This window comes from Electrona antarctica, assembly GCF_951216825.1.
Source record: "Electrona antarctica genome assembly, chromosome: 3".
NCBI classification, from domain to species: Eukaryota; Metazoa; Chordata; class Actinopteri; order Myctophiformes; family Myctophidae; genus Electrona; species Electrona antarctica.
Genome location: NC_136808.1, coordinates 43,927,224 through 43,941,900, shown reverse-complemented (window position 1 = coordinate 43,941,900; position 14,677 = coordinate 43,927,224). Strand labels below are relative to the sequence as shown.

Sequence of the window (14,677 nt, the reverse complement as noted above, 5' to 3'; positions counted from 1 at the left end):
GTCCACAACCGCCACAAAAGGCCTCTGCCCGGGCTCTGGACACAGTGGACAGGGCCCCTGCCCAGGGTCCAAATATGGAGCTGGCCTGTTTTGACATCACAACACTCCATATTTGGGCATGCCTAACAAAGAACTCTAAGCTGGCCTGTTCTGACATCACAACACTCCACATTTGGCCATGCCTGAAACAGAACTCCGTATATAGGAATAAAGGGACACAGAGAGACACATACAGAAATCTCCATATATGGGCATAAAAGGGAAACAGACAGATGGGTGGAACGGGTGCTCTGCATTTCCGCTTGTCCAGAACCAGCACAACCAGCCCTGGAACAACATATTTTCAGATGGGGGTCGGCGGCCAAATACAGATAATACTGTTGCTCCTTGACATGAAATAGTTTAAGCACCACTGATATAGAAACATGGATTTTTCAGAAAACTGTCATGATTTAGAAGACATTTGTAGAATCGTCCTCAGGTCTAAATGGGCTAGTCATCGTAACGAAGGCTCTCACTCCCTCGAGAGTTCCATATATGGAGATTCCCTCTCACGAGAGCTCCATATATGGAGACAACAGAGACATGTTGTGCTGACATCAGGTCAATGTGGAAACTCCATATATGGATGACTGGCATCGTCGTCATCGTGACAAGCATTCAGCTGACTCTATATAAAGAGGGATTGTTGCTCTCGAGGAGAGGCGAGCAGCATTTGAGAGAGAGAGACTACATCACCTTCCATACGAGACAGCGAAGTTTGGCCTCACAACCCAGATATCGTTGTGCCAGAGGTTTAGACATCCCACATATCGTTGTGCCAGAGGTTTAGACATCCCAGATATCGTTGTGCCAGAGGTTTAGACATCCCAGATATCGTTGTGCCAGAGGTTTAGACATCCCAGATATCGTTGTGCCAGAGGTTTAGACATCCCAGATATCGTTGTGCCAGAGGTTTAGACATCCCAGATATCATTGTGCCAGATGTTTAGACATCCCAGATATCGTTGTGCCAGAGGTTTAAGTTTGGTTAAGTTCTCACCGGACACCACTGCGGCGGGTCCTAAACCCCGGCAGCCAGTCCCCTTTGAGTAGTATTTTATATGGTCCTTCGAGCCGGATTAGGGCATTGCAAGTAACAGGATGTCGAAATCCTCCAGAGATGGTGGTAGAACAGCTCTCCGAGTACGGATGCTGGTGCGAAAGCCCTCCCAGGGCATGAGAAGGGCAGCCAGGAGACAAAGAGTCTGGATAGTGAAGGCTAGACGGCCGCAGGACGGAACCATCAGAATTACAGCAGCAGGTGAAAGAACTTGTAGAGCAGATACGATCTGTCCTAAAGGCTCGGTAGACCTGGCCGCCATGGTGTTAGACGGGCAGGGTCCCGAAGTAGTGAGACCCACCTTGTCCAGTCTCCTTTGAATAGTATCTTATAATCATACTAATAATCTGTATTCTATTTCAGTGTTCTAATCCTCTACAAACGTGTATGTGTGTGTTTGTGTGTGTGTGTAGTCAATCCCCTTTTAGATGAGAGCTCGCTGTCCTCAGATCTGTCAATAGAGCTGAGTAATTATGAAGAGGAGTTGGCTTCTTACTGTAATCTGGATGAGGAAGAGGAGGAGGAGGAGGAGGAGGAAGAGGAGCTACCCCAGCTCTTGATGCAGAAAAGTAAGTGAATGAAGCCTCCAATAGAATTGATGGAAACGTGGTTAACACTCCCATCGCCCAGGACGAAGTTCTTTGTCCTTTCTATTAGTAACGCCCGACGCCCAGGACGAAGTCTTGTCCAAAAGACGAAGTTTATTGATATGAGAACGGATCGCATGGCTCCATAGCCCAGGAGCGCCTGTTGGGCAATCCTCGGTGACGCGCAAGAGTGAGACGTCATCGAAAAACTCCCTCCCCTGTTTAGCTGATGAAAACGAAAATCTTAAAACTCGCGATCTAAATCATCCCGTCTAATTATGAAAAAAGATCCTGTGTTAGACGGCGCTCCGCGGTCCAGTCGCTAGTCGCGATAGATTTATTCTTGTCTCCCGTTGTTGTCGATCGACTAGAGTGGTGTGGCTATTGTTAGCTGCTACACACACACCAACAACAACTTCCGGTCTGTCCGGAAAAGGGGTCCGTGTTTATAAATGTACTGGTGTAAAGGGTCCATTTGGTTAAATATGTAGACTTGCTGATGTCAGTGTGTATGTAATGGTGCTGACGTTGTCTGTTTGTACAGCATAGATATATATATATATATATATATATATATATATATATATATATATATATATATATATATATATATATATATATGAAAGCTAGATGGCTCACCCGCTCTGGCCAATGGAGAGCGACGTTGCTACGTGGCGGCCATCTTACCGAGGGGCAGCATAACATTGTGTCTATGGGCATGTACTTTTAAATAACCATAACTTGCTCAATTTTCAACCGATTTTCAAACGGTTTGGTTTGTTATAAACGTCAGACGTCCGCATACTTGTATGCTTTTATACGACGTTCATATAAAAAAACAAAATTAAGCAGATAAGCATCCTGAATCATAGCCACGTTGACAACGTTTGTATTAAACCAACCCATTTGTAAATCCGTCAAGATTTGAAGGAGTTATGACTATTTTTGTTTGAGCTGCCAGTACAGCACAACCAGCCCTGGAACAACATATTTTCAGATGGGGGTCGGCGGCCAAATACAGATAATACTGGTGCTCCTTGACATGAAATATTTTGAGCACCACTGATACAGAAACATGGGTTTTTCAGAAAACTGTCATGATTTACAGTTTTCTGTACAGTATGTAATGGTGATTAATGTTTTGTCTTCCAGAGCCTCCATCCATCACAGCCGGAGTATTTGTTTGGTGCAAGTTCAGGACTTTTCCCTTCTGGCCAGCGGTGGTAAGACCTGTTATTAATATGGCTGGCCCATGGCTGGGCATTGGGAATGTGTGAAATTGTAAGCAAATTGTTCTAGTAAGTCAGTTATAGTGTCTATAATGTGAATTCCTGTAAATGTTAAAAGACACATTCTTGTTCTCTGCAGGTGAAAAGTATGAACCGCAGGATGAAAAAAGCCAGCATTGTTTTCATCGATGGCCCAATAATGGACAAGATCTGCAAAGGGTAAGAATATCACTGCTTGTGTATCGTAGTTTTGTAAGAGATACAGTAGAGTATACAGTATGCATGTGAATCAGTCGGGGATTTAAGGAATGAAAAAGGCGACTCTGAGCACGTGTCTTTTGTGGTAGCTTGACGGTGTCTCTGAAGACCTTGAAGCCGTTTGACTGTGAAGAGAGCAGCCAGCTTGTGGTAAGACTCAGATCCTCACATATCCTCACAGATCCCATATATCATAGACTCATAGATCCTTATATCAAGTTGGTCTGTTTTCACTAGTGGTGAAATTCACATGAGCCATTTCAGTATGATTTTATTAATAGAAGTGCTATTTCTGCTTTTCTTGTGACAACTTTTATCTTTTTTTTTTAACTATAAGAATGTAACTCCCTGTGTTGCATTGTTGCATCATCTGTGAACTTTACAGTGTAAAGAATGAAAACCTTGAACCCTAACTTTACAGTGTAAAGAATGAAAACCCTGAACTTTACAGTGTAAAGAATGAAAACCTTGAACCCTGAACTTTACAGTGTAAACGATGAAAACCTTGACCCCTGAACTTTACAGTGTAAAGAATGAAAACCTTGACCCCTGAACTTTACACTGTAAACAATGTAAACCTTGACCCCTGAACTTTACAGTGTGAAGCCAAGGAGAAGTATGATGCGTCCATCAAATGGTCCCTGGACATGATCAGCGACTATAGAATGCGTATTGGTAAGCAGCTCTTTGCCCTGGACATTTGGTTTCACAGTATATACATTTCTGTGAATGTTATTATTATTGTATTGTGTTCAGTGTTGTTTTTGGCAGCACATTTTGATTTTAGTTTTAGTCTCTTGAATAGTTTTCATTTAGCTTTAGTCACATTTTAGTCACCTGGAATGTTTTAGTGTTAGGGACTGGTCGAAATTGAAATAGGGATACCCCTGGAGGGCATTTTTGTGCCCTGATATAAAATACCATCACCCTCCCTGTGAATGAAAATAAAAATCTAGTCCTCTCCCCAGGTGATTAAACAAAAAGGAATCACCCTCCCCTATTAACCTATTAATTAACATCACATTTACCTCAGTATTATTTATTCCTAACTTTAATCTGGTAGCGTTTTTAATATGTGAGAAAATAAAGTGACCGCAAAGATCTGTGTCCGCTGTGAGGTTTGAACTCACGCCAATGCGGACAATGGTCTCGTAGTCTTAACACCTAACACAGCAAGCTATGCAAGCCTTTGAGAATTGGGGGTTGTAGTGTGTACTTGTAGTGTGTGTTGCAGTGTGATTGGCACGGGGAACAATGAAAACTGGTCCTGTTGGGAAGAACCAAGTGAAAGCAACAGAGGGGTATCGTTGACCAAAGTTGTACTTTAATTCAGAAAAGCTGTAGTATTATATATAAAACCCGCACTATTTCATTATCAAAATTGGATCACCCTCCCTTAGACTCAAAGTAAAATTAGCTCACCCTCCCTCTGACTAAAATGAAAAAGACATGGCCCTCCCCTATTTTCCTCCAGGGCCCCCTTTTCTAAATTTCGACTGGTCCCTTAGTCTAGTTTTAGTCGACTAAATATCATAAGATTTTAGTCGACTAAATCTACAGTTGATTCAGTCGAACAAAATGTATTTTGGCGGACCTTGATGCCGTCGTAATTACTGTTTTTACACTTGCTGAAAATAGCAGATCTACAAGCTCGCAACGTGTCGCGGGCTTGTAGATCTGCTATTTTCAGCATGCAACCAAGTGTAAAATGTCTAATACTGGATCTCTTGTCCACTAGTCCCTTCCTAAAATTTTAGTCTAGTTTTTATTTGTTGACGAAAATGTCAGTCTATTTAGTCTTTCTCTTAGTTTTAGTCATCATAGTTTAGTTTTCATTTAGTTTCCATGTAGTTTTCATCAATCAAAAAAAGTAGTCGACGAACATTTTTCGTCTTAGTTTTAGTCGACGAAAACAACACTGATTGTGTTTATATTGCTATATTCATTGAATATTATTTATTGATGCATATTTCTATACTGTATGTTAGTATTTGTACATGTTGCATTACCTTCAATATTATTTGTTTTCACAGCATGTGAACATTTCACCGGATCATTCATTGAATACATCAATCATGACATGAGTAAGTTCAACTTCAGTTGTAGAGCTTTTCACCGTAGTAGACAAATCGCATGCCTTCATTGATAGTTCTGCTTTGCCACAGACACTTGCAAATGATATCCATCTAAATGTTGATTGCATACTGTAAATGATATCCATCTAAATGTTGATTGCATACTGTAAATGATATCCATCTAAATGTTGATTGCATACTGTAAATTATATCCATCTAAATGTTGCTTGCATACTGTAAATTATATCCATCTAAATGTTGATTGCATACTGTAAATGATATCCATCTAAATGTTGATTGCATACTGTAAATGATATCCATCTAAATGTTGATTGTATACTGTACATTTGCAGCAGTTTTCCAGTGTGTTGTTAAAGTGTTGTTAGAACATGAAACACTGCAGCTTTTCTCGCCTCTCTCCTCAACAACTCCCTGTCCCGAAGATCTCTCCCTGTCCAACACTTTCTCCTGTCTCCTGAACACTTCTCTCCCTCCTGTCCCGGAACACCTCCCTCTCTCCAAAATAGACCCTCCCTCTCCTGAACACCCACTTTCATTATCAATTCATCCCCTGTTTTAGCGTTAGTCTAGTTTTAGTCGACTAAGTGTCATATGGTTTTAGTCGACTAAATCTACAGTTGATTTAGTCGGCTAAAATTTATTTTGGTGGGCCTTGATGCCGTCATAATGACAGATTTTACACTTGCTGAAAATAGCCGATCTACAAACAATGCAACCAAGTGTAAAATGACTTCTTCTGGATCTCTTGTCCACTAGTCCCTAACATTTCAGTCTAGTTTTTATTTGTTGACTAAATTGTCAGTATATTAAGTCTTAGTTTTAGTCATCGTAGCTTTAGATTTAATTTAGCTCCCATTTAGTCTTCCTCAGTGGAAAAAGGTAGTCGACGGACATTTTTCATCATAGTTTTAGTAGACGGAAACAACACTGTTCCACATGAATGAACCCTTCCCTCTCCTGAACTGAACGCTGTCCTCTTCGTCTGTCCTGACCTGAACACTGTCCTCTAAGTCTCTCTCTCCTGAACTGAACGCTGTCCTCTCTCTCCTGTGTCCTCTCTCTCCTGACCTGAACGCTGTCCTCTCTCTCCTGACCTGAACGCTGTCCTCTCTCTCCTGACCTGAACGCTGTCCTCTCTCTCCTGACCTGAACGCTGTCCTCTCTCTCCTGACCTGAACACTGTCCTCTAAGTCTCTCCTGAACTGAACGCTGTCCTCTCTCCTGACCTGAACGCTGTCCTCTTGGTCTCTCGTCCGTCTCCAGGCTATCCGGTGAGGAAGACGTTCCTCCAGGGCTCTGGGGAGACCCCGACCATCTCCAGTGACCTGATGAAGATGGAGGAGTTCCAGGAGGCTCACGGGGAGGAGGAGGGGGGGAGGAGGAGGAGCGCTGAGGAGGAGGAGGTCAACAGGCGGTCTAAGAGGCGTCTCCCCGATCGAACCCGCGCTGCCTACAACAGAGCCAACGAGAAGCTGGTCTATTACATCATCAACAGACACATGGTGGACAAAAGACTGTTGGTACGGATAGATTGATTAAATGGAATGTGTATTTGTTTACTTTATTTGTGATTTAACCCCATTTAGACCTGAGGACGATTCTACAAACTTTCTTCTAAATCATGACAGTATTCTGAAAAACCCTCATGTTTCTATATTAGTGGTTCTCAAACTATTTCATGTCAAGGACCCCCAGAAATAAATGTAATTGGCCGCCGACCCCCATCTGAAAATGTTGTTCCCCCCCCCCCAGAAACAAATATTTGAGTAAAAAACGTTCGCTCTGAAATAATATATATTCAAAGATTTGTACCCAACATTTTCACGATTTTTGAAAAATAGCAGATCTTCAAGCTCGTAACTCAAATATTTGCTTCTGGAGGGGTCCCTGGAACAACATATTTTAAGATTGGGGTCGGAGGCCAATTACACATTTTTGGGGGTCCTTGACATGAAAATGTTTGAGAACGACTGACATAGAAACATGAGGTTTTTCAGAAAACTGTCAGGATTTAGAAGACATTTTGTAGAATGGAGTTCAGGTCTAAATGGGTTAATAGCTTAATTGCCCGGGGTTATTTAATCCATTACATTATAGCGCCCAGTCGATTTATAAACACGGACCACTTTTACAGACGGACCGGATGTTGTTGTGAATGGAGGTAAGAATAAATCTATCACGTCTAGCGACTGGACAGCGGAGGGCCGTCTAACACAGGATGTTTTTTTATAATTAGACGGGATGATTTAGATCGTGAGTTATTAACGTTTTAAGATTTTTGTTGTCGTCGGCTAAACGGGGGAGGGAGATTTTCGATGACCTCTCACTGTTGCGCAACATCGAGGATTGCACAACAGGCGCTTCCAGGCTGTGGAGCGATGTGATCCGTTTTCATATCAAACTTCGTCTTTTGGATCAAACTTCGTCCTGGGCGTCGGGCGTTACTAATAGAAAGGACAAAGAACTTCGTCCTGGGCGATGGGGGTGTTAATAGAGTGATTGTATGTATGTATTGTCTTCTTTCTATCGCTGACCCTCCTCTCTCCCTCTCTATCGCTGACCCTCCTCTCTCCCTCTCTATCGCTGACCCTCCTCTCTCTCTCTCCCCAGGCGGTGATCAGCGGTCAGCAGCGGTCCACCTGGCTCCATTCCTTCCTCCAGATGAGCCATAAGAAGACCCCCCCCGTGCCCACCTACCTGCAGGACGAGCACGTAGAGAAGGTGTACCGTTACCTGAAGGAGGTCCTGGACCACGCCCCGCTGACCGCGCCCTGCCTCGCCAACGTCCACGGGAACTTTATAGAGCAGGTCCGCTTTGTGCTGGACGTCCTGCTGCCTGAGGTGAGTTCAGGGTTAACCAGAGGTCACAGGTTTAACCAGAGGTCACAGGTCAGAGGTTTGACCAGAGGTCAAAGGTCACATGTTTAACCAGAGGTCACAGGTCAGAGGTCACATGTTTAACCTGCTGCTGCCAGAGGTGAGTTCAGGTTTAAAACCCATTTAAACCCAAAACCCAAAAAAATAAAAAAAAGTCTTCTAAATCCTGACAGTTTTCTGAAATACCTCATGTTTCTGTATCAGTGGTGCTCAATATTTAATCTCAAGGACCCCAAAAATTATATGTAATTGGCCGCCGACCCCCATCTGAAAATATGTTGTTCCAGGGACCCCCCAGAAGCAAAGATTTGAGTTAAAAAAACGTTCTCTCTGAAAGAATATATATGCAAAGATTTGCGCCACATTTTCTCGATCTTTCAAAAATAGCAGACCTAGACTGCAACGCTCTATAAAGGATAGAGACCGAACCGGAGCGATAGCCCCGCCCCCAAGCTATTAATTTCAATAGAAGTTGCTCAGTGGCGTTTTGAAGCACCCGGAAGACTGCCGGTCAACTCAATGGCTCGAGCGAGCAGAAGTTAAAACCTCAAACGTCATGAACGTCCGTCCACCTCCATGAAAGTGCTGCAGTTCCTCTTTTCGCCAGTAGGTAGTGGCAGCTTCAATGTTGGATAGCCTTACTGGGGGCTTGGTCTAAATGCATTCGTTGTGTTGTGTTGTGCTGTGGCGTGGCCCTTCAGGCCGTCATCTATGCATTCAGTGTGTTGTGTTGTGTTGTGTTGTGTTGTGTTGTGTTGTGTTGTGTTGTGTTGTGTTGTGTTGTGTTGTGTTGGTCATGTGCAGGCCGTCATCTATGCATTCAGTGTGTTTTGTGTCGTGTTGTGTTCGTCATGTGCAGGGTTAGGGTTAGCTGTAGAATCGTCCTCGGGTCTAAATGCATTCAGTGTGTTGTGTTGTGTCTTTGCAGGCTGTCATCTATGCATTCAGTATGTTGTGTTGTGTTGTCTCTTTGCAGGCTGTCATCTATGCATTCAGTGTGTTGTGTTGTGTTGTGTTGGTCATGTGCAGGCCGTCATCTATGCATTCAGTGTGTTGTGTTGTGTTGTGTTGTGTCGTGTTGTGTTCGTCATGTGCAGGGTTAGGGTTAGCTGTAGAATCGTCCTCGGGTCTAAATGCATTCAGTATGTTGTGTTGTGTTGTGTTGTGTTGTGTTGTCTCTTTGCAGGCTGTCATCTATGCATTCCGTATGTTGTGTTGTGTTGTGTTCTCTTTGCAGGCTGTCATCTATGCATTCAGTGTGTTGTGTTGTGTTGTCTCTTTGCAGGCTGTCATCTATGCATTCAGTATGTTGTGTTGTGTTGTCTCTTTGCAGGCTGTCATCTATGCATTCAGTGTGTTGTGTTGTGGCTCTTCAGGCTGTCATCTATGCATTCAGTGTGTTGTGTTGTGGCTCTTCAGGCTGTCATCTATGCATTCAGTGTGTTGTGTTGTCTCTTTGTAGGCTGTCATCTATGCATTCAGTGTGTTGTGTTGTGGCTCTTCAGGCTGTCATCTATGCATTCAGTGTGTTGTGGCTCTTCAGGCTGTCATCTATGCATTCAGTGTGTTGTGTTGTGGCTCTTCAGGCTGTCATCTATGCATTCAGTGTGTTGTGTTGTGGCTCTTCAGGCTGTCATCTATGCATTCAGTGTGTTGTGTTGTGGCTCTTCAGACTGTCATCTATGCATTCAGTGTGTTGTGTTGTGGCTCTTCAGGCTGTCATCTATGCATTCAGTGTGTTGTGTTGTGTTCGTCATGTGCAGGCTGTCATCTGTATTCAGTATGTTGTATTGTGTTGTGTCTCTTTGCAAGCTGTCATCTGTATTCAGTATGTTGTGTTGTGTTGTCTCTTCGCAGGCTGTCATCTACGCCATCGCAGGAGTGCACGATGTGTCCACAGCAACAGCAGAGGAGAAGTTCCTCACGGGTCGACAAATAAGCAACAGGTAATGTAATTGGGGCTGAGGTTTCAATCAGTGTTGTTTTTGGCAGCAAATTTCTATTTTAGTTTTAGTTAGTTTCTTCAATAATAGTTTTTGTTTAGTTTCAGTCACATTTTAGTCACCTGGAATGTTTTAGTGTTAGTCTAGTTTTAGTCGACTAAATATAAGATTTTAGTAGACTAAATCTACAGTTGATTTAGTCGACTAAAATGTATTTTGGTGGGCCTTGATGCCGTCGTAATTACAGTTTTTAAACTTGCTGAAAATAGCCGATCTACAAGCTCACAACGTGTCGCAGCGCGAGTGAGCTTGTAGATCTGCTATTTTCAGCATGTAACCAAGTGTAAAATGACAGGATCTCTTGTCCACTAGTCCCTTCCTGACATTTTAGTCTAGTTTATTTGTTGACGAAATTGTCAGTATATTTAGTCTTAGTTTTAGTCACCATAGCTTAGTTTTCTTTTTGTTTCCATTCGGTTTTCGTCAGTGAAAAAAGGTAGTCGACGAACATTTTTCGTCTTGGTTTTAGTCGATTAAATCAACACTGGTTTCAGTCCATGTGACCAGTGGTGACCAGTGTAAACAGAGACTGGATCGTAAATGATTTTGTGACGTTTCTTTACGTGCATCTCGTTTCAGGGAAAGGGAAGAATTCGATTGGCTAATAGATGAGGAGATGAAACAGAGATCAAGACCAGAAGTGACCTCACCAACATAGAAGTGACCTCACAGTGTCCTCACCTCCATAGACAGAGTTCTGCCGACAACTATTAATTTATTTTATATCAGCTTGTTTTCTTCATAACGTTTTTTTCTTTTCTTTAAAAAAAAAATGTTTTAGCCTTTTAAATGTTCTTAAAGGGGAATAGTACTCATTTTAAACTTTGCACTATGCCATTTAATTTAAGTGAGTTAGAGTGAGTTGTTGGAAATAATAAAAAAGTGTATTTAGCCTTGTGGTCATGTGATCAGTGACATCACGAAGGTGCAGAGTTCATCTTTGTGATCCAAAGTTCTAGACTTTTTATTATTTCCACACTCTACTCACCGTTTTTTAATATATATCAAAACAAACATAATGCCTTAAAATGAATGTAATTTTAGTTGGGTAGAGTTCATCAGGTGGATACAAATAATACCTTAAAATGAATGTAATTGTAGTTGTTACGTTCCCACTAAAGAGGTCCAGGGGTTATTTTGTGCAGGGGTTATTTTGTGCAGGGGTTATTTTGTGCGTATTATTGCCTATTTCCCCTACCATAAGCCCTCAATGAATTGAATTGAATTAATGGGGCGTTGGGTTTGGGTTTTAGTGCTAATTCGCTTATTTCCATCGCTCAAAAATCTTTTTTTTTGTATATATCCTCTCTTCATAATGTAAATAGTATCCCAAGCGGCACACTGTACTACTTATTTCGATGGAAATAAGCGAATTAGCACAAAAACCCAACCCCCATTGAGGGTTGATTTGGGAGTAGAGGAAATAGCCAATAATGTGCTTTAGCACAAAATAACACCTGGACCTCTTTGGTGGGATCGTAACAACTACAAATAAAGGTAAGAAAGCCTTCTAGCATGTAATGGTTGATGGGTGTTTTTTTTTCTTCTTATGGCTTTTCTGTTATGTTTCACCATCCAGGCCTGTTATGTTTCACCACCAGGCCAAACAAATTAAGAGATTTTAGAGCGCCGAAGTCTTCACACTCGACTCATCTTTTCTAGCGAAACTTTAACTAATTGGGCAGCCGTAACATTAGCATCAGTTGGTTCTTCATATCCATATGAGTAACATGAATAACATTAGCATCAGTTCGTTCTTCATATCCATATGAGTAACATTATGAATAACATTAGCATCAGTTGGTTCTTCATATCCATATGAGTAACATGAATAACATTAGCATCAGTTCGTTCTTCATATCCATATGAGTAACATTATGAATAACATTAGCATCAGTTGGTTCTTCATATCCATATGAGTAACATTATGAATAACATTAGCATCAGTTGGTTCTTCATATCCATATGAGTAACATTATGAATAACATTAGCATCAGTTGGTTCTTCATATCCATATGAGTAACATTATGAATAACATTAGCATCAGTTGGTTCTTCATATCCATATGAGTAACATTATGAATAACATTAGCATCAGTTCGTTCTTCATATCCATATTAGTAACATTATGAATAACATTAGCATCAGTTGGTTCTTCATATCCATATGAGTGAAAGGGCCGGCATTTTTTTGTTGATTATTAATACACATAATAAAGTACACGAACCGGTGATGTTGACGTCAGACTTTGGTGCTCTATTAGGCCTCTGTGGAAATCTGCACTCTATTGAGTGCGTTCTCTTTATGCTTTATTATGTTGTACAGTGAATGTTAAAAAAATATATTTTTGTTCATGAAAATGATTTTTTAAATGGTGTTTATATGGATGTATATGGATGATTTCCTACTCTGGAACTGGACCTATATAATTACATGTATATGGATGATTTCCTGCTCTGGAACTGCACCTATATAAATACAAAGTTTTTGGGAAATTGTGTTTGGGTTAATTTTTTCTCTGTTTGAACAACACTTCAAGCGGCTTGAAGCCTGTTTTATTTCCCTTTTTTTTTTTTTTGCTTTTTCCTATTTGTAAGGAACATTATAACATAGTATTTGGGTTGCGCAAACTTGTTGCGCCCTTGAAAAATGTGACTAGGGGGAGCCATTTTAGAAAGGGAATTCTAAATCTAAGCTGTGCTCAAATCTGGACCCCGGTTAGGGTCTAGGGGTGATACTCAAATAGACATTAATGATACTTGAAAACTTCTCTTATTTCCACGTATTTCCACATAATGTATGAAAAGTACATTTCTTTTTTTGGCTTGTCCTTCATTTCCATGTCAATGACACAATTTGTAATCAAAGTAATTTGCTACATTTATCTCAAATAATTCTGTGCAATTAGCACTTTCAACAACTGTTTCCATAAAACAAACTAATGTACATTTGTCTGCCTGCTATCAAGTGGGTTAACATTAAAGATAGCTGAGAACCTCTTTCAATTGCTTCACATTGTAATTTATGACTTGGCCCACATTCAACACAAATGGCTTTTTCCATGAACATAAAGTTAAATGGCTAAATAAAATAAAACACAATCTACCTCTATCTGAGAATAGATTACGCAGCTTTCTGTCTGTTTAGCTACCAAGCGATTAAAATGAAAATTGATGCTACAGTACATCTCTTTCATTTGCATTACAATTTATGACCGGGCCCACGATAAACTAGTCCTCAAATCCTGCCGGGGGGGGGGGGGGGGGGGGGGGGTATATATTTTACTGGCCGTTTTGAAGATTTTGGCTATTATCGCTGGAATGGAATCTGTGTTACTTTGAGGACATTAAGCATATTGAGTTTGAGTATCACTAGGGAGTCCTCAGAGTTCCAATCCAACTCTTGGATGTTGAGTGCCAAGGAGGTCCCGTCCGATATGTATAAGCTTGGTATGACCGGTCAGGGGATTGAACACAGCTAGACCTCCCAATATCAGGGCATAACCACTCATTTGCAGAACACTGATGTTGGTGCTGTCCAACAAATCTATAAATCCATCAAAGGTGCAGCATCACTTGGAGGCAACCTACAGTATAGACACTTAAAAGAAAATCCTGTGGAATTAAATACTTCCTAGTCTTGAATCTCTCAATGGTCAACAATAAATTGGTTGGGTGAACTAGCTTTGAAAGCCTGAGCTGGAAAGGAAAATCAGCATCTCTGTAATAGTTAGGTAAAGTTAGCTTAAGTTGTGGCAAATCTGCAAAAAAAAATGCTTACCACTAGCTTTCTTCAAAGATGTGTTCATAAAGATGTCTACTATCACAGAAAAAAATGTTCCAACCCAATTCCCTTGGGAAACTTTGTGACAGCTGCTGAAAGTTGGGGTACCATTATCAACCAATATAAGGCAAAGAATTCAAAATTGTATTATACTTTAAGTAGCATGTGACATGTCAAACTAGTATATAGGGTGTTTTCAAGATGCTGAATCCATTCCAAGTAGTGATGCACCGAATATTCGGCCGCAGAAAATATTCGGCAGAAAATGGCTAAAAATGCATTTTCGGCCTATTCGGTTTTGGCCCGAATAGGCAGAAAATATATCACCGAATAGTGTATGCAATTAATGCTTTCAAAAGAGCTGAATAAATGTTTTATGGACCCATAATAGTGATTATTATTTAAGTTAAGTTTTGCCATAACCATTTCTTTCTTTTGCCATAAATCAGGTAGCTTTAAGGTATGGCCATGACAGCAACGGTAGGAAAAAAGATATATAATATTAATCATATTCGGATATTCGGTTTTCGGCCGACTTTTTCCTATATTCGGTATTCGGTTTCGGCCAAGAATTTCCCTTTCGGTGCATCCCTAATTCCAAGCATTAGTTTTGCACGGAAATTCTCCTTGGGCTAAATTCGGCCCAAATGTGCCCAAATGTGCTGACCTCATCACATTTGTGCTGACCTCATCACATTTGTGATGACGGCTATGGGCATATTTTGGCAAAGGAGTGTTTTTTT

At 41.1% G+C, this 14,677-nt stretch overlaps 1 protein-coding gene across 4 annotated transcripts in view; it reads left to right on the top strand.

The window, feature by feature from the left end:
* Positions 1-13,150, top strand: part of LOC306919310 (uncharacterized protein) — a 56,965-nt gene extending 43,815 nt beyond the window's left edge. For all 4 annotated transcript variants that reach the window (XM_079496164.1, XM_079496165.1, XM_079496162.1 and 1 more), the window contains exons 26-35: positions 1,516-1,671; positions 2,842-2,912; positions 3,058-3,137; positions 3,266-3,326; positions 3,776-3,851; positions 5,210-5,260; positions 6,536-6,792; positions 7,883-8,113; positions 10,007-10,095; positions 10,732-13,150. In XM_079496164.1, coding sequence (XP_079352290.1) covers positions 1,516-1,671; positions 2,842-2,912; positions 3,058-3,137; positions 3,266-3,326; positions 3,776-3,851; positions 5,210-5,260; positions 6,536-6,792; positions 7,883-8,113; positions 10,007-10,095; positions 10,732-10,810 — 1,151 coding nt within the window. In that variant the 3' untranslated portion in view covers positions 10,811-13,150. The remainder of the gene's footprint in view (positions 1-1,515; positions 1,672-2,841; positions 2,913-3,057; positions 3,138-3,265; positions 3,327-3,775; positions 3,852-5,209; positions 5,261-6,535; positions 6,793-7,882; positions 8,114-10,006; positions 10,096-10,731) is intronic.
* Positions 13,151-14,677: the final 1,527 nt, after the last annotated feature.